At 39.7% G+C, this 23,566-nt stretch overlaps 3 protein-coding genes across 3 annotated transcripts; 1 reads left to right on the top strand and 2 right to left on the bottom strand.

The window, feature by feature from the left end:
• Positions 1 to 8: 8 nt before the first annotated feature.
• LOC146461740 (prefoldin subunit 5-like) lies at positions 9 to 4,418 on the bottom strand. The gene is made up of 6 exons (XM_085086569.1): positions 4,304 to 4,418; positions 4,129 to 4,227; positions 4,015 to 4,046; positions 3,376 to 3,450; positions 1,845 to 1,950; positions 9 to 1,026 (listed from the first exon to the last, which is right to left on the bottom strand). Exons 1-6 carry the CDS (start codon positions 4,383 to 4,385, stop codon positions 950 to 952), a joined length of 471 nt encoding a protein of 156 aa, XP_084942695.1. The 5' UTR covers positions 4,386 to 4,418; the 3' UTR covers positions 9 to 949.
• A 9,560-nt stretch (positions 4,419 to 13,978) lies between these two features.
• On the top strand, positions 13,979 to 16,282 carry LOC146461741 (uncharacterized). Its single transcript, XM_085086619.1, has 5 exons — positions 13,979 to 14,132; positions 14,224 to 14,281; positions 14,368 to 14,451; positions 14,769 to 14,856; positions 15,500 to 16,282. The coding sequence occupies exons 1-5, from the start codon at positions 14,065 to 14,067 to the stop codon at positions 16,015 to 16,017; spliced, it is 816 nt and encodes a 271-aa protein (XP_084942745.1). The 5' UTR covers positions 13,979 to 14,064; the 3' UTR covers positions 16,018 to 16,282.
• Positions 16,283 to 19,036: 2,754 nt separating this feature from the next.
• LOC146461742 (uncharacterized) lies at positions 19,037 to 23,554 on the bottom strand. The gene is made up of 3 exons (XM_085086489.1): positions 23,496 to 23,554; positions 21,359 to 21,418; positions 19,037 to 21,034 (listed from the first exon to the last, which is right to left on the bottom strand). The coding sequence occupies exons 1-3, from the start codon at positions 23,529 to 23,531 to the stop codon at positions 20,615 to 20,617; spliced, it is 516 nt and encodes a 171-aa protein (XP_084942615.1). The 5' UTR covers positions 23,532 to 23,554; the 3' UTR covers positions 19,037 to 20,614.
• Between the last annotated feature and the right edge of the window lie 12 nt (positions 23,555 to 23,566).

Raw genomic sequence — 23,566 nt, forward strand, 5'->3', positions numbered from 1 at the left:
ACACAGTGTAACACTGCAGTTGCAATTTATTCCACGTGCAGCGTTTTTACATGACTTTGCATTGTGCTGATTACAAAGCAGATGTTGATTGACAGGTTAGTGTAGAAAGGATAACAAAGATCCCAAAACCACACTTACAACTGCCAGCTTAATGCTGCACTGTAAAATCAAAATACACTAAAATAAGAAGTGCACCCCACCCACCCACCCACCCAGATTTTTGAGGAGTACCTCCCCCCTGGGGGAAGTTTACCCCTATCCCAGGTGAAATAGCTGTTCTTTGATGAACTCTGTCTTCAAATCATAACTGCTGAAGGTCTGAAATATCTGCATCAGCGTACAACAAAATTGGCTATAGGCAATATTACTTGTTGTAAAGAAATAGGTAAATGTTAAATAAAAATCAAAGGTAGACATAGTCTAGTTTTTCAACACATTTTTTTTAATTGTGAAGAGTTAGTTTCTTTGTTTAATAGTTTGAGCTATTTTTTTGTGGTCCAAAATAAGACTGTTTGGCTACTGCAATGTGCCTAAGAACAAACTGCCTTATTTGTCACATATTGTCCAGCAACACTACCAATCCAGTGGTGATGTAAAACAACAATAAATGTTTTACATCACCACTGGATTTTAAAAAATATTCATGCATGAAGCCAATAGGATATTCAACACAAGTCGCTGAAACCAGAAATCTCATTACACAGAAGTCATTAATTTACCCTATTAGCAGAAGTAATCTGGTCGCCCTATGTGCCAGCAGGCAACCAAGAAACCTTTCCTTACATTTTGACATTTGAAATAAACTATAGCTTTGTGAGTCTCCGAGTGCATAATGTTACACATTGGTTCTTGAAAACAGACAGCTGTAAGCTAGTTGTTTGTCAGCCCAGCAGCTTATGTAGTACATAAGTCTTTTGGCAGATAAATTTGAATAAATAGAGGAACAGTTCTATGTCTTTGCTGGAATGCCACCTAACTGAGACTGTACTTGGGCTTGAACCTTTAACGTCAACATGTCTTGTACAGCTGAAAAGAAAAATAGAAGGACATTCATTGGGATGAAGCAGGGACTGCAGGGTTGTCACAAAGTTTTGAAGTAGGTGACTTTATTGTTGAAGTGGGTGGTTGATTTTTCCCAGCAGAGTAGCCAGCCAAGATCCCAAAGTAGATGGTGATTTTCGCCAGCTGCCAGCTATTTTTGGCAATCCTGGTTAAGACAGAATTTGCCATGGGGCTAGGAGAAAGGTTCTCTAATGTGCTGTATTCCTTTCCCTTTTAAGTTTTTTGACCCAATTTTCCAAAACGTTAAAGAAATACTCAGTACTTAAGTGTAATACACTGTTTATACAAGGTCTTGGTGGGTGTAATTCATTTCTGATATTGACAGAAATGGTTTTTTGAGGAACATCAAAATTAAAAACTACAAAATTCCACTGATCAACTCATGTGATAGGTATACCTCCAAACTGTACAACTGTAGCTTATTTTGCAGCTACTGAACACCATGAGTATATTATGTCAGAGTCTGGAGATGTATTAAACTAGAAAATTCCAAAAAACATAGGGGTGGTAAACCACATCATAGATACCAGAGGGAACCATTTTTTCCCATTTAAATGCAAAGATCTTTCCAAAACCCAATCGCTAAAAAAATTTCACTGTAATTATATTGAGCAAACTGTGATCAAGTTATGTGCTGAGGACCCAACATAGTGGATCTCTGGAAGGGGAGGGTGGGTTAGTACAAGCCCCAAGAATTGTCATTCTAGAAAAGGTTACAGGCTCAGAAGAACTAATTACCGCACTTCACACAAAACAAATAAAATATGTACCATTAAACACACCTTGTCTTAATTTATGCTTTTCAAGTAATTTTGGTTGTAGTAACTCCAGTTGCTTCGTCACTAAGTCCACTTTTCTTCCAAAGTATTCATCAGCCTCCTTAAGACCCTAAAGACAAAAATGATGTGTATTTTCTAACATGTCTGAAATGGACACCATAACTGCTTCAGAGCTTGCTCACTAAATAAGCAAATTGCCTTCAGTTTGTCACCTGCATGGGGTTAGCTATGCTAGGATACTATTGATGGTGTCTGGTTAAAGCTGGGAACATCAAATTATAAAAATAATGACAAACTCTCAGGCAAGAGAGTGGTTCAATGCCTTGCCCTTGGAAGTCATTGCCATCGACATCCAGCGGTCCCTGCTCACAAAGTCATCCTATGGGAGCCCACTAATGATAGGGTGGACCCAGGAATGCCATCAACAACTATGATAAGACCCTGATGGGGGACACTGGTGCATTGTCTACTAGTGAACTATCCACATTAACAGAAGAGAGAGCTGTCTGGTGTGTCTACCAAAGCACCCACCTTAAGCAGGTGAAAAGATAGATAGACTGAGACATGGGATCAGTAGACATGAGTCAAACTGACAACCTCCCGCACCCTCAGCTATATGGAGACTTCACCCATACATTAGAATCCCAGTTATCAAAAAGCAAATTGGACAGTAAAGGAAACATTTGCATATATTGATTCCCACAGCAAGATCACTCCTAACTGGCAGTTGCCATGCATGGGCATCTAGTATGAATAGGTACTTAGCAGACATTGTTTTTTCACTGTAACTAGAAATCCACATGCAATTATCAGAGGAAAAAAGCCTGGAGGAAACAGAGCTGAGTTGTTGATGTATTAATTGATGTGGTGGTGGAATTTGTAGGTTAACAAAAGAGTTTCTTCACAGTTTTGTCCAAGATTGCACACACAGAACTTTGCATATTTTATAAAAACATTCCCTTACTTTCTAAGGATCTTCTTGCCAGACTTCTTGGAGCATTCAGTCACCCACCTTTTAATGATTATAACAGACACCAAGAAGAACACCAGAAAATCCTCCCGAACAGGAGAAATGATGGCATAAAACCTTGATTGTTTCATGCAACCTGAGGGCTGAGGCTCAGATCAGAAATTCTCAGGGAAGGTAGGTAGAATGGTCATCAGGGTGCAAAGAAAGTCAGTTTTACAGCTTGCCATTCAAACAACCTATAGCTACCATGTACAAGCCCAAAAGTCATTTCAACCAGCCCCAAAAATGTTTTGATGCGCAGGATTGATTACACAGTTCTTCTGTCATTTGAATTCCACAAAACTTCACTTGCCTGTCGGGCAAGTTAAAAACAAAATTCACTAACCCGATAGTAAAATCCACTAGCCGTGGGCTTTTGGACACTACTTTCTTTGCACGCTGGTCATACATCCATTCTGATCAACTCAGATGAGATATGGACATATACATACTATTAAAACTATGTCAGGTAACTTTCTGAACTTTGCCATAATATAAGATTTTGGCCATCATTTTTTTTTTTACCTTTTCTACGAAGTAGCCAGTTCCAATGTTCACCAAAACAGATTTGGTGTTTTCAAGAGTTCCAGGGACATACATCTGATACAAATTAAGGATAACATACTGGTGCTGTAGTCATTCTTCTAAGTGAGAATCTTCCACTCTCTTATATTCTGAATAAAATAAAGGTGGCTGGAGCACTGTCTAGAACGGACATAACTAATTTATTATTACTCTAAAGATCTTCTTCACGGCTTAAGATCATGTCTGAAAACACTTGGCGCCACGTTCAAAGTCACTTTTCCCTGAAAGTCCTTTTGTGGCGTAAGCCTTAAACATTAATTTTTGTAAATTTCAATCTTGGTATAAATTGTTTTAAAGTGTAAAACTTGTTGTGTTGACCAATTGACAGATTCAGCCGATACCCTGTAATCTGAATCAACTAAAGAATTTCCAGTTTAGGTGGGGTGTGGGGGAACTTTGAGACAAACTGACAAAATAAAGTTCCTTCAAGTTCATACTATTTTACTAAATTACTTGGAAAAAACAATTTTGATTCTAATCGTATCAAGTAGTGTCCGCAATGTAGTTTACAGAAGCTACATCCCATATTCTGCAGATTACACACACCCAAGTATTATTGGTTCAAATTTTAGAGGATACAGCGCTTGTTAATGGTACAAGTATATCTTTTCCTAAAGGAAGAAAAAGGATGATTTCAGCACATGAATAACAAAAATAAAAAATCTGCTACTATGGCAGTCTGCTAGGTCCCACCTGAATCCTTGTTCATCAGTTTTTTGACATTTTCTTTCGAGTCCCCATACTTTTGCTGTGCGACTTTTAGTTGACTCATTGAATCTCCAAGCAATTTTACTTCCTAAAAAAAGTTCATAATTAGCTCAAACTGCACTCAAGTAAAAAACTAGGATTCCTTTTGTCGCATCAATACTTGCCTCTTCCAACTGTGATCTTAAATTCTCTAAATGAGGGATTGGAAGTTGACTCAGTTCCACAGGTTCCCCGGCCGCCATTTTGATTTTTAACTGGGTCTTATTTCGTTTCCAGGCCCCTCTGAGTTCCCGCGCGTAGCCTCCTTCCCACGCACAACAAAGCCCGCGAAGCCGACGGGAAGGGTCTGCTTGTTCAACCCTAGGTACGATTTTCAGCCCAAAAGAAATGATGTTCCATACCTTTTTCAGACTGTTAAATTGAGATTCATCTACGGACCAAAACTTGTTCCCGTCTGGCCTCCTAGATCAATCGGGGAAGCAGCGTTTATCAAATTCGGAGTCTTGCGAGGTCAAAGAGTGCAAAAATCGACAGCCTATGTATTACCAAAATGGCTAAAATCGATACCCTATTTATGACCAAAGCGGCTGAAAAACCATACCCTTTGGCGCCGCACATACCTATATAGCCCATATAAGGGAGTACCACCTCCGGGGGACGAGAGTAGCTTTAATAACCATCAACTTTGATTTTATGTAACCTCAGTGCTTCTCTTGCGCTCTCAAAGTAGTTAACTACGGGAGCCCATGGCTGTTAATTGAATTATTTCCCGGGGAAGTACTCCCTTACATTATATTACATAAGCCATACATTTTGTCTTATATATTCTTTGTCTCATTCGGTCCCCCAATTTCCTTACCAGGGTTAACATTCAGTGGGAAATTTAGCACTACAACATACACTGTAGAGTTATTGGTCACGCAGTCAAGCCCACTTTTCTTTCGGTCATATAAAGAAAAAACCACGCTGCTTCCCCGACTGATCTAGGAAGCCAGACGGGAACAAGTCGTGGATTATTATGGTGGGAATTGTAGCAATATGAAAATGAAGGGTACAATGAATGGTGTGCTGCTAGCACTAAGGACACAAATAACGGATGAGAGAATTAAATGTATAGTGTATAGTGCGAAGTGAACCCTTGAATTTCCAACTGAGTGTTAGCCCTAGTAAGGAAATGGGAAACCGCACGAGGCAAAGAAAAAAAATCTCCGATCTTCACTTTGCTCTCCCACACCTCCCGGGGATGGGGGAGCGTTAGATCCACGTTGAGAAGCGGACAATAGACTCAGCGTGTCCGAAAATCTCACTTTGGGACACTTTTGGTGCCTCCCACAGAACTTGAAGAGTCCTACGCTCAGTACTGCAGTGGCTTTCTTCTTTTTCAGTTTATGCGTTCACTGTGTTTTAGTGTGGCCCAGGTAGACGCAGTAACGAATTAAGGGCACCATGCACAAACAACCCGGTTAGAGAGGTTAGAGAACTGGAAAGGGGTTCTGCTCTGGCAGTTTATACTGGAGACCGGCAGATAGAATATTTTGGAAAATCAATAAAAATCATTAACCGACTTTGAATGATATTTCTCAAATCGTTAATAATTCATGGGGGAAAACAAAGGAAATTACTGCCGTGAAGGAGGCTTGAAAAAGTGATCTTAATTCTAATTTCTTCAAAAATTAATGATTTCGGAGAACGGCTAATTAAACACTCGAAAGAGTGTTTCATCCCTGATTTCCAAACACCTCAAAGTTGGTTTGAAAAACTCGGCTGCGCCTCAGTTTTTCAAACCACTTCTCGGATTTTCGAAATCTGATAAAACACTCGACCCTATGTTTAATATATTACATGATGTTATGTTTTATAGCCCGGTGAATAAATGAAAGACGTATTTTTCAGACTAGTGGAATCTACGGGCCATTGAACAAGGTTCACGTGACAAACATCCTGCATACTGCTAGGAATTGAGCTTCGATGAGTGGTAAATGTGAACGAGAAGTGATGTAATGTTTTATGATATGCCTGGTGAATAAATAATAGATGAATATTGAACATCAAATCACATCTCTTTCACATACACCACTCATCGACATTCAAATTCTAGCAGTATGCAGAATGTTTGTCCCACGAACCTAGTTTTATGGCCTTAGCTCCCACGAGTCTCCTTTAGCTCAGTGGCAGAGCATCCGAACTAGTAATCGGAAGATCATCTGTTCGACTTCTGTTGGAAGACCTCGGATTTTCATTATTCCGAGTATGCCTGTGTCACTCACTGAAAAAAGAATCAACGACCAACTTTGTGTGCAACTATCGATTGTTTATCGATTGGAGAATACTGATAGACAGCACTCAATTAATTTTACATCAACTGGTATCGATTGATTAATTGATTTTTCCGATCATTGATTCTCATCGATTGGAAACGCCGACTTCTTCCTAAGTGTCCGAAGCGTTTCTCTATAATTTTGCACCATTGTTTAAGTGGGCTGAATTCAGCTTATTATGCCAGAGAACTAGCTATTGAGAAGCGTGTCGCTCAGCTGTAATGGGTGATAATTGATCAGATTAATGGCAGATGTTTTAAAAGCTTTTTGGAGTATACTTTTTATTTTAAAAATAACCTCGTTGCATCTTAAACTGGAGTCAGATCCAATCGATCCCGGCTTGTCAACAGTTGCAGCTGCTGGCTTTTAGGTTTCTCATTTCCCATTCCACGAGCAACTTAAAGCTTGTTAAAAGTGTGACAATTTAGCTTATTATAAGCTGTTTATCAGAGAGCTGTTGTGTTAACACCTCGCCAGAGCAGATGTAAAGATCTTATCGCTGTTTAGGTTATGTCATTTCGCCCAGTAACGGCCACAGTTTGATGCGTTTTGTAAAGTTAATGGCTTTAGAGAGCAGATATGTGCTTTGTAGTACAGGATCTATGCTCCACTGCACATGTATAACCATGCACCTTGAATCAGTGATAACCTAAGTAGGACTTACAAATTTAAACTATTGAAACAATTGTGGGGCTAAATTTGGACGGTTTCTCGCCTCTAGTAAAATAATCAGCCACCCCTCTCAGTGGCAATATCGTTTTACTGTGTCTTAAGCGGACTAGCATTAATCTGTCGCCATCCATTAGTTCTAAAACCTTTCTTCACGTTGAGAACATGGAAAAATGCTAATAGCTTTTATTCTGTGAATGGCCGCACTCAAGTGTTTCAGTTATACACTCAAAAGTGATCAACTTGTGCGGTATAAAATTAAGAACAGCTCATGTAATTATTTCTCGATAGCGTTCATCTAAGGAGCCAGCCACTAACAAAATAGCAAGAACTATCTTCTGCGGCGTGATAAATCATGGTACGGAAAGTTCTGCTCAGTAAATTGGTTTTGCCATTTTCAAAACTGAGATACAAACCGACCGTACTACATGTCGAAAGGTGACAAAGGTGTGCTCTATATAAAAACCACAAACGTGATACTCTAAATCCATAAGTAACTCTAAAAAGAGTAAACTGTCACATTAGCTTAGCACCCCCAGAGTTCCGAAGAAGTCGTTCGCACTTTAATATCCCCGGATGTGGGATCAAGCGGACGACATGACTGATGAACATTACTCATTTTGTCCAGAGCCACGTGTGTTTGTCAAAGTAATGGCATCCGGAAACCTCAGTTACAAAGTCAAGTGCACGGGACTATATACGACGGTTACAATTCACACCTGCTTTAGAGATGCTGGCATAATTAAGATTTACTATGCGAATTATATTAGCATTCTCATATGAGATCTTATCTGCTAAAGCTGTTTATTACAATATTAACTTGCGCGCCGTCATCAATTTCCCTTGGCATGGAGGGGCATTGTGTTTGCCATCGCAGATGCGGCGCAGGTGAACATCACGTTTTCCATAAACTGCACGAGAAACGCCACACGAACTCCCTCGCGCATAACACTGATTGCTGTTTGTTTATTGTACACTCTTAGCTGTAAACATGCAATTAGTTGAGCCAGGTGTAATGCGATGATTAATAAGACACGTGTAACAGGTTCAGACCTGAGATATATCGTGGGCGTCAAATGATGCATTTGTCTAGTGAACTGTCTGTAAGCCTGTCCCCTTTCTTGTGTTGACACATCGAATTCTCAGAATTGTGCATAAATACACTGTTAGCAGATGAATGCAACAGAGTGTCTGAAGGCTTTTTCCCAGGTTTGGTTTACGCATGGCTTCCCCTGCTTTAAGCTTAGAATACAGGGAGCCTGATCTTGCTTAATTTTCTTTAGTGTGCTAGTTAATTGAAAAACGAACAGTGAAAGTAACTATTGTCAGTTAAGTAGCTTTCTTTTGAGAGTTGAAACAGGTGATACGTTTTCATGAACAGCGTGGGCACACTAAAAAGTTAGAACCAGCTCCTACAGCATGAAAAAGCACCACAGGAAAGTACTGCTCAGTAGCTTTCACTTAATTGGTCACACTTTAGGATTTCATCCACACGTCTATACACTCAAAACTTAGAACCACCTCGTTAAGATAAACAGCACCAATAGAGAGTATTGCACAATGAACTCTTTTGATTCGTCACATTTTAGGATTTCATCAACAGACTCAAAAGTTAGAACCACCTCGCACAGCAAAATAAACAGTACCACAGGAAAGTACTGCTCAGTAGCTTTCGGTTAAACTTAGAACCACCTCGTTAAGATAAACAGCACCAATAGAGAGTATTGCACAATGAATTCTTTTGAATCGTCACATTTTAGGATTCCATCAACAGATTCAAAAGTTAGAACCACCTTGAACAGCAAAATAAACAGCACCACAGGAAAGTGCTGCTCCGTAGCTTTCATTTGAATGGTCACACTTTAGGATTTCACCCACAGACTTAAAAGCTAGAACCACCTTGTACAGCAGAACAGACAATATCACAGGAAAGTATTGCTTTCATTCGAAGGGTCACAATTTACTAAAGATTGCATGCACAGTCTATACAGTTACTAGATATCCACCTTGTTCAGCGTACAATGAAACAGTATCGAATAAAACGGTCATGAAAAGCACGGCCCCTGAAATTTGATCTAATTCAACAATGAAAAGCAACATTTACAAATCCTATTTTGATTCTATAAAAAAGCAATTTAGTAACCGTCTATAACTCATGCTACTATAATGCCAAGGATAAACAAATAGAGATTTAATTATATTTTTATTGTTATATTCTTTCTATCGTACAAACGATCAGCGAATACATTGTAAATTATCTCTGAAATATTGATTCAGGAACATTGCTTGAGTTCACCAAAACAAGCGAAAATACCGAAAGATTTTATCATTGACTTGGGGGACGGAACGGGAAAGACAATGGTCTTCGATGATCTATAACGATATCCTTATCAGAAAAGATCAAACAATTCCAGGTCTGAGAACTAAAAGTCTCTCCAAATTAAATGAAATTCTCTTGACGAATTCCGTAGACAAAATAAACTCCTTTCAAAAGGGAACACTTTCAAGGCCTGCAGCTCCATCAGGCATCTGTTTCAATTTAACCACGGCTATTAGAAAACGAGAGTATTCCTGAGTACGGGGACCTGTTCCACGTGTCCAGATTCATCACTGTCATGCATTTTACAGACAATGGCTACTCCAAAATACATGTTAAACATTGTTCAGATTCTCTTGACCAAAAAGCCACAACAATTGAAAATTGTTTCTGTGTACTTGTTATTGTGACTTTACGTCGGTTGCTCAGTAAAGCTTTCGCTGTTCACTACTGAGCTGTGCACGAAGCAATTCATGTCTAAACTGTCTAATATAACTTCATCGTGAGACAGTTAACTGGCATGTGATAATTTCCCATCGCAATTGAGTTGCAAATAAATAAAAGTTAAATGGTAGATTCCGTGTCTAACACTCTCTTCTTAGAGGCTTAAAACTTTTCCAACTCAATTCTTCATCGCCAGAAGGCAACCGTACTGATCTCAAGAAAGAGTGTAAATTACAGAAAAAAATGTTTTACTTCTCTTTCTCTCGTTTTTTTTTCCTCTTACAGCAACACGAGAATATACTCTTTTTTTAACACTGCCCAATAGGTTTCCTTAAATGATCACCATTTTTCAGAAAGAAACCACATCGTACAACATAATTAAAACTGTACAGAAAAGTTCTCCACAGTAGCTTTCCAAGGGTAATTTGAGTAATTTGGGTAATAAACCTTATTTGCCACTATAATCAAGTCTTGAATACTGCTTTATTCATAAACTTAAAATATGTTTAATTTCCGTAAGAGGTGTATAAGAACTGCTTCGAGTTTTTTTCCCGTAACTCTTATTTTGGGATTGTTAGTAGTATGACAATCATGTGAAATTTTAATTGCGCAACATGCCATTCGTTGGGTTGGATTGAGATTGGTCTTCGGAGCTCTGTATGGTAGAACTGAACACTACCTTCAGTAAGATCGAGTAAAGGGTTGAGTTTGAGTTGAATTTGAGTTCAAACTCAACTCAGTCGAAAATAGCCGATCCCACTTTCAGTCCACTTAATTTCGCTCCTACCTTAAAGGGGCTTTGTCATCAGCTTTTAATAATACTACTTTAAAAAGCTGAAATGCGTATTTGATTCGAAGGACACCCAATATATGACTCGTGTAGTTTTCTGAAGCTATAAATGTGTTTCATTGGTGATGGCCTTAATGGAAATGGATCGGAACTTGACAAAATTGGGTCGTGTCACCGGCTTGGAACTGTCGTCAACAACTGATAACAACTTGGAGACAATCATTTTGATATCTTTGGCTTTGTCTTGTGGGAGAATTTCATGGGCCAGAAATGGTGCTTAATTTTAATTCAACACTGGTTTTGACCCCAAAACGCGAAAACCCTAGTAACCTAACCGACTTATTACAAAGTTATTCATCAAATAAGGTGGAAAGAGCCTCGTGGTCGGGGCTAACAGTTGTCAAATGAGGTGCCTATCTGTTAAGATCGATAAAGTCAGAGCGCTTCAAGTGCTGGTATGCATTTCCAAATCGTCTTTTTTTAAATAGAGATGACGCCCAAAGTTTCCCAGACACTTGAAGTACGCAAGAACCAAACCACGTGCCTCCTCCAAAGTACTGTCAATCCGTCAAGAACTTGTTAGATTACTCACTGCAGATGCTCCTGCGAGGCTCTCAGCAAGTTTTTTGACTAGTTTCTCGTTGCCATCACATCAAATCGGATAACATTATTCACTGATTATTCTTCACTGCATCACGAACTGTCACCAGACTGGAATTGTTCATTCTTTTACATAACCAAAAACAGTGGGCGCGTGTTCCAAAATAGCGCATTCTCGAAGTTCAAATGAAACAAAGTCTGGATGTGATATGCAAATACAGTGGAACCTCTCCTTACGGACACCTCTTTAATAAGGACACCTCTCTATTACGGACAGTTCACTTGGTTCCTGAGAGACCGAAATCCATATAAAGCCTACCTCTCTAAAACGGACACCTCTATAATGCGGACACTTATCCCTGTCCCTTACTTGGTGTCCGTCATAAAGAGGTTCGACTGCACAATATGTAAGTTTGGGACCGTTTCTTAGGCAATTTTTTTTTTTTTATTTTGCTTGTATGGGCAACTCTTTTTAAAGTTTTTTCTCATAAGGACGTCTATCTTTTTGGGGTTGAGGCTGCACGTTCTGATTATTTTTAGCAATTCTATGCGGACGTGACCAAGACACCTTTTATTTGGGTTAATTGGACAATATAGACTGAATTTTTACCTGTATTATTTTATCAGTATTTATACTGTTCATTTTAAAAACATTTGGTCAAAATAAAAATGTTCTTATCTGACCCTCAGCCTGGGTCATGTTCTTAGTATGTTCTTAAACTCTAGTTAATCTCAGCCTCAACGTTCTTATAAAAAAGGTTCTTATGAAAAACAAAGAGTGTACAAGGCTTCAAGTTACTTCAGAAGTTCATGCTTAGTGTTAAGAAAACATTGCATGGAGGTTGCCTAAGAAATGAGGTTCTAACAACATACTTAAGTTGATCGCATATTTTTTTCTGTCGCAAGTCTAAGTGGTAGCGAGAGTTACTGAGCAACTACGAGTAGCTGGTCATTCCACCAACATCTTCTTCGATAACATCTTTGTACTGATTTGATTGCGTACGATGTTAAGCCAGCTCTCGGTTCATGCAGGTGTTGATTAAGAGTCACCAACCTGGGTAAACATCCATTTAATTCCCACAGTTTTACTTCCGATAAAGATTCATTCAACTTTCCTCCGTAGGGTACTAACTTTACTCAGTTGGTCAGTAGTTCTAAGCCATTTGCCAGGTATGCTTAAGTCTTTCTTATTTCCCACAAGCTCTGTTTTTCATACGGCTATTACTTGTAACCAGCTGAACAACTTTATATTGATGCACGAGGATACTTTAAGAAGTTGAGAGGGAAGCATCTGCAATAGTCACACAACTGCGATCATCTCAGCAAGCATGATATTATTGAACAATGAACCATCTCAAGCAAACTGAGCGAACGAACAGCGTGAAAATTTTTTACATTGTTTTCACGCCATGGAGTGGTGCGAACAGACCAATTTCTCACGGAAACGAAGTTGAATAAAACAATTTCCAAACATTAGTTTAATGATTTGCTTGAGGAATTCGATTAAGAATACGCAAATAAAATATAGTGTTATAGTTGCTAAAGAAAATGCTATTGAAAATAAAAAATACTGAAAATATCCCGACTTCGTATCTTTTTTGCAGAGTGGGAAGGTGGATTTGCTGGGTATACAGGGACAGGTGGAAAAAAGGCGGGGGGAGGGGGTTATCTACCTTGCCGATTATGTCTTGGTTTTACGTCAGTTTTGTTATCTTTGCTTGTTAATTAACTTTAATTTTCTTTAGTTTTTCCAAAATTCAGTTATATCTAGAATGCATTTCCTCGACAGAGAGCCCTTCTTCATGCTAGAGAAGCAGCATCTTTACAGCCCGCCGATGTAATTCTAGCAATGATGGATTGACTTTGCGAAGTTTTAAACTAAAAAATAACACTGGTAGTCTTGGATGTGCTCATCACAGACAAAAGTCATGCTCTTTACTCAAAACACCGATCAACGATGTTAACGGCTTCTTGGAACTCTTTGTTCTTTGTTTATTCTAGTTTCCGTCGTTTCCTTTCACGGGGCACAATTATACGACTAGTTCTCAATCTTAAGACTCTCTTCTACATTGTTCTCTTAACCAACAAACGCGCCGGAAAAATAAAGCCTTTTCGCTTGGTCAAGTGACCGCAATTAACTCCTGTTGCGTCGCCAGGGGCAAGAACAAAAGACTTAAATAAACAGCCTAACACCAAACCGTGGGAAATTTTATAATTGTTTAAAATATGTACATGTTTGACAAGTAGCCCATGTATCGGTATTCCACGCAAAAAGCGCATGGCTTGCTACAGATAACAAGGCTCGATTCTTGGAAGCAGTTCAACTAAAATAACCCGGGTTAATTTTCAATCACGTTGTGTTTTTGAGCGCTGGACTTAAAGGTTTTAGAAATGTATGTCAAAGAAGTTATGTAAGAGACTCGACCCTCTTTGTCTTTCTAAATGCCTTTGTCCATAGTTAGCCTTCAGTGGTTATTTACTCCTGTAGGATTTTAGTTCACACGCTTCGTTCGCCTGTCCACTTGAGAGCATTCGTTCCGAGAGAGTGATCCCTTGCACTTGATTGGCCCGTTTAACAATGCAAGTTGGTTTCTCTTCTCATGACACGTGCATAACATAGTGCCGGATGCCGTGCTCCGCGCGACGCCCAATCAACGGCCTGGAAATTACTTAACATAATATCATTTAATTTACTTATTTATATACCGCAGTCTGCGCACGGGAAGACGGTGAAGGTTTAGAAGAGCAACCGGGCTGTTGTTTTTTCCCAGTTAAAAAAAAAAATGAAGCGTTCTCATAGCGAGAGTGACTCTGACGAAGGGGAATTTTTCGCAGATCGAAACGAGAAGGAGTAAGTAAAGTGCGCTTTAAAAATCTCCAACTTGTTGATTCTCCTTAAAAGTTGATCAATAATATAACCTCTTATCTCTTACTCATTGAAGTTCCGATGGTGCAGAGAACGAAAGCCCTGAAGAAAGTGCAAGAAAGCGGAGGCGTGGGGTAGGTGTCTGCATTTTTCTCTTCATCAGTGAAATTGCACAAATTTAAGGTATCAAAACAGACTTGAATTCTTATTTGATCCTCAGCAAATCGAAAAGAAAAGACGAGATCGAATAAACAGCTCACTCGCAGAGCTTCGGCAGTTGGTTCCGGCGGCGCTCAAGAAACAGGTGTGTACAACGGCTAAGATCAGTCATTCCGATAAATTCTAATCGTTATCGTATGAGATCTCTCGTGCGCAAAACAGGTCTAAGATTAAACATATAAACTGCCCTTCTACACCTCGAGGGATAAAAGAAACCGCAAAAAGGAACCGCTTCTATAATCAGGATTTCCGCGATCTCCAAGACAATGTTATTTAATATTAGTAGCTGGACAAAAATCACTCAAAATATCTACAGTAGGAATTTTATAATCAAAGTGCAATATCAACTGCATAAGCTTATCTATTTTTATTAATTCTTATGAACAATTTATTATCTCAAAGGGATCGACTAAATTAGAAAAAGCAGAGATACTGCAGTTGACTGTGGAACACTTGAGAGGTTTAAAACACGGAACAGAGTACAGCAGAGGTGAGGGATCGCTTAACGACTTTGACAAATTGTTTCATCCCTTCAATTCTGACAGCGCTCAAGATCGAAACAAGAAAAACTAACAACTTTAATTTGAGAAAAAAATTGACGAAAGAGCAAAACTAGATGAAAATACTGCTAAGTAGTTTCCATTTGATCGCACTTTAGGATTTCATCCACAGACTCAAAAGTCAGACCCGCATTGAATGAGTACTGGTATTACTTTGAGGGTAAAACGGTTTGAGAATTTTACTTTCCTTTACTTAACTAATATTGCGTGGTACAAGGAAAATCAGCTTCACATTCTTTTACACTATTTCAAAAGTGTGCGGCCTGAATAAAGACGAAAAGTTTATGCACCCATCAAAGTAGAAAGCTAGACACACAACTCAGAAGAACAGCCCTTTGTTAAACCTTTCAGTGAGATTGCGCTGTCAGAAGAAAATGATAGAGATTTTGCTTGTACGATAAACCGATTCACGCGCAGATGAGAAGCTAGATTGTGCGCTTAGCGTTAGGCGCGCGCTAGCGGGACTGACACCTTTATCGCAGAGATAATGCTGCTAAAGGCAGTATCTCTGCTGACATTTATCGCACGACGAGTAGTTTCCTAATGTTTATTCATTTGATATCTTGATCGCAGGACTTGCCGTGACGCGCGCGGCGTTCGATCGACGCATTACCGCGCACCAGGAATGCATGGCTGATGTTAAACCATGCTTATCCGCGGCAGTGGACAGCACGGAAACCGCACGCGTACTTCCTACATCCCCTGCAAGGCGGCAAATCGTAAATCATCTCAATTGGAGTGCCTCCTTTCTACGCGGTCACAATGTGATTAACCCGCCCACGACAGGGTTCGCTACTTCAACAAAGAAAACTGGCCAAGAATTATCTCCATCAAGCCAGATCTTTACCCCGTTTTCTTCAAACGCCAGAGACTTAAGCAAAGAGATTGAAGCGACTCAGTCACAAAGGACCCAAGACTGGGGACTATCCGTTGCTTTAAATTACCCCCCAGTGGTACCTGTACAAACACCAGGCCTCCTAAATGTTCTACCCTCTTCGTTTGGTCAATCAGCGCCACTTATCGACTGGTCAATGGCTGTAATAGCTAAAACTAACTTTTCTACGCCATTTCCAACACGTTGGGCTCCCTAAATGACTTTACAGAAGAAAACGTAGGTTTGCGTTCAGAAAATGAGCTGAAATATTCATGACATGTGTGCCTTAAAACAAGCAAGTCTGTCACACTGTACTGAATAAAATTTAAACTCGGTTAACTCCACGGCCTTAGAGAAATACGGAAAATTACTTTATCTTAGGGCAAGCTTTAAGAGTCAATCGTTAGTGATATTGTAGAGGATTACATTTTTTTAGAAATCTAAATGACCGATATTCGATTAAAAAAACTTAAATCTTCATGAAAGAAGGCTTTTTGTTTGTTCTTAATCAACCAACCCTTCGTCTGCAAAGTAAATAAGTTGTCTTTTTTTTCTTGAATTAACATTCGATTATTGAATACTAGAGATATTGACTTATTCAGGTGAGACCTGCTTTGTATGATAATAGAGGTATTACAAACATTTCTTATGTACAATAAACGCGGCTTTGGGGGATTAAAAGCTCGAGACATTTTCGTCCATCTGAATGCAATACCTTGTTTGGGGCAATTTAAGTTTTGTTTGGAACAGAAGGCCAAGCGCTGGGGGTAATATTGATCAATATCATTTAGCGTCCGCGCGGCACACTCTTCAGTCACCAAGCAGATTAATTTAGTGCCAATCCGCGACGCTTTTAAACGCCTCCCCGTGAATTTCGGCCAATATTTCATGATTTCAGTAGTTAAAGAATTCGTTTGTAAGGCCGTTTTGGCATGCCAATGAACGCTAAAAACAGTTGAATATCCCAGTCGCACGGCAAAACTAAACAGAACAAATGTAAAAATAGTGCAGTACTCAAACGGAACAGTTGAACAAATTCCAGCGTCGGTAGTCAAGTGCTCATGCGCAATATCTTCTCTGAACAGAGGCTCAAGCTTTAACCCATTCTCTCCTAGAGGTTTACGTTTTCAAGCACAAAATGACATTTTCTGTTCATCACTCAAGCAAACTGGGGCTAAATTGTCTAAAAAGCGCTTTAAATTATAGAGAGTAAGCCTTTCTTTCAGTTGAGGATCGTTTCAGCAAAATTTGATCTCGGACACGCGTACAATAAAAACTTATTTGTCTTTTCGTGTTCAACCTAGCTGCTTTCATTCCCCCCCCCCCCCCCCCTCCACCTTGTTTTGCTGGCATTCTAGCTACCGAGCAAACGTGCGTTCTGACGGAAAAAGTTTGGCCTACGTTTGTCAATTTTTAACAAGAATTAGCGGTCCGTTGAAAGGCCATATTTTTCCTCTGTTTTTCTCGGAAAAGTTCCTTGTTTTTTCGTGTGTAAGCCTGGACTGATTAATCCGATCGTTCTCGTTTAGCAGTTTAGGTATGCCGTGTTTACAAGGTCCCATCCCACCGCATCGACTTACTTTCAACAACACCTTTGGTCTTAAAACTGATGACGTCACAAATGGCAAAAGGAGAAGTGTGGAGTCAGTGAATAGGTTCATCCTACTATTCTACTAAACCCCAATGGTGCTGGCATTTAATATCTCCTCCAGTTATTAATGAGCTTTAGCAACGACGACGGCTACGGCAGCGAAAGCGTCACTGTTAAAATGAATTCGCGTTTTTTCAAACGTCGTCGCGATTATACCAACTCGCTTTATACGTCAAATGTAGGTGAAATTTTCTGGAGTTGAACTCTTGGAGTTTAGAAAGAGAAAGAAAAAATCGTCGTCGTGTGTTTACGTCCTCCATAAAACGTCCCATCAGGAAATTTCACGTCCTAGTCATGCAGTGACCGTAAAGAAATGTACGAAAAAGTGTAATGTACGTGCGGCAGAGTTGTTGTTTTGGTCATTAAGCCTATTGCTTTTTTGACGTTCTCGTTGCCTTCGACGTCGTCGTAGCTAAAACTGCACATGCGTGCCATGAGAACACCGAATAAAAAAAAGATCACCGAAAGTAAGATGTTTTGATGTTTGAACAAATTCTCCCAACTAGGTAGTAAGATAAGGACTGTGACAGTGTGGAGACATCGCATGTTGATCAGTTTAAAGGATTGACGCGCGCCACAAAAACCGGCAAAGACAAAGACGGCTCACAGTCCACGAAAATAACTACATTGCGAAAGCAACAAGCTCACAAGGTCAGCTAATTATTTTTTATGGAGGCCATTGGGGAATAAGTTGACAGACGCGCTCCGACTAAACCATATTTTTGAACTCAGATTTTTAAACGCAAGACAGCAAGTGGATATCAGTTCATGTTTAAGGAATAGATCCGAAACTTTTGGAGAGTATATTTAGTAAGTTGGTGTGAGTAACATGGCGCTAGGGGTCACTGCTTTCCTACAAAAGGTTGAAAACAGTGGAGATTGAGAGAAAGAAGGAATTTCCTGTATTTTTAACTTCTCATCAGGGATTGCAATACCCTTGTCCCTCTCGTTCGATTTTCTTCTGATGTCAATATTGTTTACTTTCGTAAAATGGCCGCCTCGTAAACATTTTACAATAAAGATCTTGTTGCACTGTAATAACATGCTTCAATATAGGCTACAGGGCGGCGGTTTGCCCGGTTGAGCGAATATAACGATCTGAGAAGAGATATGTATACTCATTATATAGTAAGACTACTTGGGGGCCGGCTCTGAGATATTTCGGTATTGATACGTGCGGTAAGCCACAAGCAATATCGAAAAATCTCGCTTGATTCAAAGCTGTGGTGAGCAACTTAGCCAGAATGTGATCTTGCATAGTCAAGAGAACCTTTCATTGAGAATTATTACCAAAACAAAGTTCAAAGAAGGCAAATATCTAAATGAAAGAAACTAGCGAGTGTGGAGGTCTTGCGCTTTAAAACTGAAGTAAGAATGTGTTGATGATTCCAAAGTCTTTGCGTCCGAAATGCAATTTGGCGAATGTTAAGAGACGCCCGCAAACTATGAGAACAGTACTCCTTATTTTTGGCCTCCGGCTACCTTAGCATAGGAATCAAAATTTAGGGGAGCATTTCAGAATTAAACCTCCACTTTATTTAGTTCACGGAAATTAACTCTCCAAGAAAAGAACACGACCTAAATAAATGCGAATTTGTAAGACTCGCTTTGATTTCGTGAGTGTTAATTTACAAGAATAAGCCTTAAAACGGAGTTCGCCTCATCTTGGGCAATGCCTATGTAGACATCTAAGTTAAGTTCGCATTTGTTCAGTTTGCAGTTCTCAATCAAAAATTTATTTAACAACCACCACCGAACAGGATTTTTGGTGAACTTAAAGCACTCTTCTTTTCATCTGTTGCTAATATTTAATTCTCAGAACAGAAAAAAATGAAATAATAAAACAAACGCCGTTTATTTTTTCCGTGACTTCAAGAGTTCGTGGTTTTCACCTTATTTCAGAATTCTGTTGACGTATACTTCTCCCTGTTTTCGGGTGGTTTAATCCTCCAATGCAACGAGTTCATAGTTTATGTTGTATATCTCGATCAATCTTCACCAACCCAACTCGAGTTTACCTTTTCACAAATCCGTTCATATCGGTAACACTTGTTTCCATATCTCAAACTGACCTTGGACACCTTATGAGATTTACACAATGTCGTATTGCTTATCGTCATAGTACGGGCCCCAGTTGTTCAAAGGCCGGATAACTTTTTCCGCTGGATAAGGCACTATCCAGGGTCTAAAATATACTTCACGTTAAACGTCGTCCGAGGTTTTCGTACACTCCCAAACTTTACTGTGGTTACAGTGTGCATATTCGCTTGTACAAGAGGAAATACTGAAATCTTTGCACAGATTGAAAGTGTGGGATAGTGACTTATCCACAGCATAAAGTTATCCGGCCTTTGATCAACTGGAGCCTGATGTACACCCGGGTGTACACGGAAACTAGGCAGAGAACTGAGAGATTAGAGCTTCAGCTAGGGAAGGAAGATCATTTTGGGGCTTAGCATCAATCTACAGTATTTAGGGTTAAGCACTGACTCCAAAATAGACTGCAAGCAGTCCCTTTCTGGATAGTCGAGAGGGTGCATGAGACTGGAGCGCGGAGAAATAAAAGAGAAGAGACTGAGGGAGAGGCGCCTTTTTCGCGCCTCTCCCCAAGCTCCCCTCCGCTCGTTCGCTCCAGTTTTTTCGCGCGACCTCTCGACTATCCAGAAAGGGACTGCTTGTAGTCTGACTCCAAAACAGTTATCTTTCGTTTATTATGATGGGCAACTCTAGATAAATACATTAAAAATTAACATTCCTCGGCAGCTAGTGAAGACGTTATGGATAGAAGTAATGAAGCAAACGAGTCGGGTTCGAGGCTTACATTCTTTTGTTTTTTCTTTTCCTCTTAAACAGACCGTATTCGTATTCTCGGTATTGAACTGGAACTAGCTTGCACACAAATCTTATGCGGAAATCTTTTCACATGCAAATAGTTTCTAATATATTCCCCCGCAAGAGCCTCCATTGCAAGCTCGATCCAGTTCAATAGCGAGAATACGAATAATGGTCTATTTGAAATGAGTTTCACTTCATGTAATTTTAAGTGAATGTCCAGGGCCTGTCAGTTTGAAAGATGGAAACGAGCATTAATAGTTCAATGTCTGCTCTCTTTTCGGCTGGTTTCATCCCCGCATAAGACCGAGTTCCTAGCTATCATTTCATTTCAGAAGTCTGTCCATATTTCCCTCTTCTCGGGCGGTTTAATCCTCAGATGCGTTCGAATCGGGAGTTTATGTGTAACTTGCTTGAACGCCTCTAACGCTTTAGGCTTACTATCGCATTCAAACTCAAAAATAATTTTCCCGGCCTTCACATTGGCCACGTAATGATCGATTTTCCCCTTTCCTTTCCCCATGCGACTCCCTGGGGGCTTCTTTGTCTTTGGGACATGCGCCTTGATCATGTACAGCGTCTTCGTTTTCGTTGTTCTCGTGATAGCGAGGCGCGCAGATTCTAGTGCACAGTCCTTCACGAGAGCTGGTTGCGCAGCATAGATCCCGTATTTTAACTGGTCCCGGTATTTGTACCTAAGCGGAAGTGGCGTTTTCGTCGCACGGTGACAGCATACAAAAACGTTCGGGACCTTCGACAGAAAGAAAACAACTAGATTTAAGTTTCTTTAAATTTGGATTTTGTGAAAATATGATGAATGCCCTGAATTTTTGTTCAGTTTCTTTTTTGGTGAAGAAAGGGGCCAGACAAACAGAGTCTGAAATAAACCTTATGACTGATAGTTGTTCAAAGAATGGATATCTCTATCCAGTGGATAAAATGCACCCCCACTAATACATTTTATTCACTGGATAGCGACTTATCCGCAGGATAAAGTTATCCACTCTTTGACAACCGGGGCCTGTATTAGAAGGTGATGTCCTTGAGTCAAAGAGAACAAAACTGTTGTTGTTACCTGTGCTGCTGGTAAAAGAGATAGGCTGCTCTTCACCCAGCCAACAAAGGGTTGGAATATCTGGAATACAAGAAAAGTTTGACATGTAAACACATTAATAGTTCACAAATTTAAACAAAGAACAGCACAAGGGTGATGGAGGTTTGGATGTTCTGTCTTAGTTGGCATTGATTTTGGTCATTTTATTTCTTATTTTCTTCTTATTTAATGGAATTTAAAGGAATTTTTGAGTTAGCGTAAGGGTTTTTGAGTTAAGTTTGTCGATCATGGTCTTTGACGTAAAGTGGCTTATGACAGAGGTAGATTACCTTGTAGGTGTTGACGTGAAGAAAAATTACCTTGGGTTTTGAAAACTTTTACTGTTGAAGTGAACTCTTGTTATCCAAAAATATCCAGGATTTCTCTCCAAGTGTTAGGTTTTAGAGTTTACAGGCAGAGGAGGGGACGAAGTTGACATGGCGGTTGGCGTAACAATTTCTGGCATAGGTGCCTTGGTGGCTGGTTGCCACAGGAATTCAAAATTCTTGGAGTATCTTTGGTGTTGCATGTACAAGGGATGCACCCTTGCACCCTGATGGGGTGGGGGAGGAGTCCAAGGGGTTTGACTGTGTGAAACCATGAATTACAACATATTCACAACAAATCAGCTGCTTTCTAGTGATCAGGGTTTTTTTTTTTGTGGAATGGATACTTTTGGATAAGCTTACATGAAGTCACTGAATGTTAAATCATGCATCATAGACACCATGCTTTAACTTATAGCTCGTTATTAGTTCCACCATGTCCACCACACCATTTCAATCTATATCTCTAGATTAAAAACTGTGTGGCCATCAATGCGCCTTATATTTAACGATTTTGGAGTAACTATAGAATACAGGGCTACTCTGGTCCACCTGCTTTTAATAAATGTGTCGGTATGTTTTGAAGAAAGAGGAACAACACAATAGATGCTATTCTTATGCAATGAAAGGTAAATAAGTGGCCCTGTATTCTACAATTTAGCCACAATTTTTTCATGATTAAGTTTAATTTAGATTAGTGGCAGACCAATTGCTAGAGTGATTTTACTTAACCCGTGAAATAGGTAGTAGGAATACAATATAATAACGACACATTTATTAAAAGCATGCAGCGGCAACTTTTCTATTTGCGACGCCTATTTTCACTCTGATAAATTCCCAAAACAAATAAAGCGATTGATAAATAACTTACTAGTCTACCAATGAGTTAATAAAGCAATAAACAAACAAGCCTGGCTCACATTACGCAGAAACAATCACATAAAACTAGAATGAATGACGATGGAAGCGAACGTCGAGTGAACATGTAGTAGGCTCAGTGGCTGGGCAGCGGTTTCTTTCAGCCACAACTTCATGGAGTGCTCATTATAAGCACATGGCGAACTTCGTGCAAAGTTTGCGTAAAGTTTGCATGTAAAGTTGTTGTAAATATACAAGAAATTATTGTTTAGGTTGATAACAACTACGTTAGTCATCGATTGTTATCTTCAGCACTGATGATGTGTTTTGTGAGACTGACAAAGGTTAGTCAAAATCTTCTCAAGTGGAGGCAACAGCCACATGAACATTCTGAAGGGTGACGTACTGAGGCCCTTTGGTTTTGCTTTCTGTTTAGGCCTGTAATAGCTTTTTTATAACCAATAAAGTGACAAATTGCCATGTTTTCAACAAAACTCGAACTGACCGTTTAGTGCTTCAGAATGCACGAAAATGCATCTCTGAGAGTATAACACGTCAAAATTTTCTGGGGGTGCATGCCCCCAGCCCCCCCCCCCCCCCCCCCAGCCCCCAGAAGGCAACACGGGGCCTTGTGCAGACACTACGTGTCTGCGATGACTCCGTGTCTGCAACGTCTACTTTAACAGGTCCAACTTCCTACTTGAAAACCTACTGAAAACGCTGTTTCTTTTGTTTACTTGTAGCTATTTGGTACTGGTTGTTATTCTCTTTTTCACAGGTCAAGTAAAATCACTAGATAAAGCATTCTATCAAGATCACTCTATCCTTCAGATCGTTTAAGTAGTTAAATTATTACTACTAAATAAATCTTCTAATATTACATAATTACGCTATAGCAACATATGCGAAGGACTAAAAAGAGACTATGAACAAACCTTTGCTCGACATACAAGGCCTGCAGAAGCCGCCATCTTGATTTTGGCTGATCACAAAGTATCCTGGGTAT

The sequence above is a fragment of the Pavona decussata genome, unplaced genomic scaffold (assembly GCF_977016875.1).
Source record: "Pavona decussata unplaced genomic scaffold, jaPavDecu1.1 SCAFFOLD_195, whole genome shotgun sequence".
NCBI lineage: Eukaryota > Metazoa > Cnidaria > Anthozoa > Scleractinia > Agariciidae > Pavona > Pavona decussata.

What these genes read in the sequence shown, in the direction of transcription:
- LOC146461741 (XM_085086619.1), top strand. Translation starts at nt 14,065, where the DNA reads ATGAAGCGTTCTCATAGCGAGAGTGACTCTGACGAAGGGGAATTTTTC. An exon ending in CAAGAAAGCGGAGGCGTGGG is followed by an intron (nt 14,282 to 14,367) that starts GTAGGTGTCTGC and finishes TTTGATCCTCAG; the next exon opens with CAAATCGAAAAGAAAAGACG. An exon ending in CGGAACAGAGTACAGCAGAG is followed by an intron (nt 14,857 to 15,499) that starts GTGAGGGATCGC and finishes TCTTGATCGCAG; the next exon opens with GACTTGCCGTGACGCGCGCG.
- LOC146461742 (XM_085086489.1), bottom strand. Translation starts at nt 23,531, where the DNA reads ATGGCGGCTTCTGCAGGCCTTGTATGTCGAGCAAAG. An exon ending in GCCTTGTATGTCGAGCAAAG is followed by an intron (nt 21,419 to 23,495) that starts GTTTGTTCATAG and finishes CTTGTATTCCAG; the next exon opens with ATATTCCAACCCTTTGTTGG. An exon ending in CTCTTTTACCAGCAGCACAG is followed by an intron (nt 21,035 to 21,358) that starts GTAACAACAACA and finishes TTTCTGTCGAAG; the next exon opens with GTCCCGAACGTTTTTGTATG.
- LOC146461740 (XM_085086569.1), bottom strand. Translation starts at nt 4,385, where the DNA reads ATGGCGGCCGGGGAACCTGTGGAACTGAGTCAACTTCCAATCCCTCAT. An exon ending in TTGTACCATTAACAAGCGCT is followed by an intron (nt 3,451 to 4,014) that starts GTATCCTCTAAA and finishes AATTTGTATCAG; the next exon opens with ATGTATGTCCCTGGAACTCT. An exon ending in AAAGCATAAATTAAGACAAG is followed by an intron (nt 1,027 to 1,844) that starts GTGTGTTTAATG and finishes TTTTCTTTTCAG; the next exon opens with CTGTACAAGACATGTTGACG.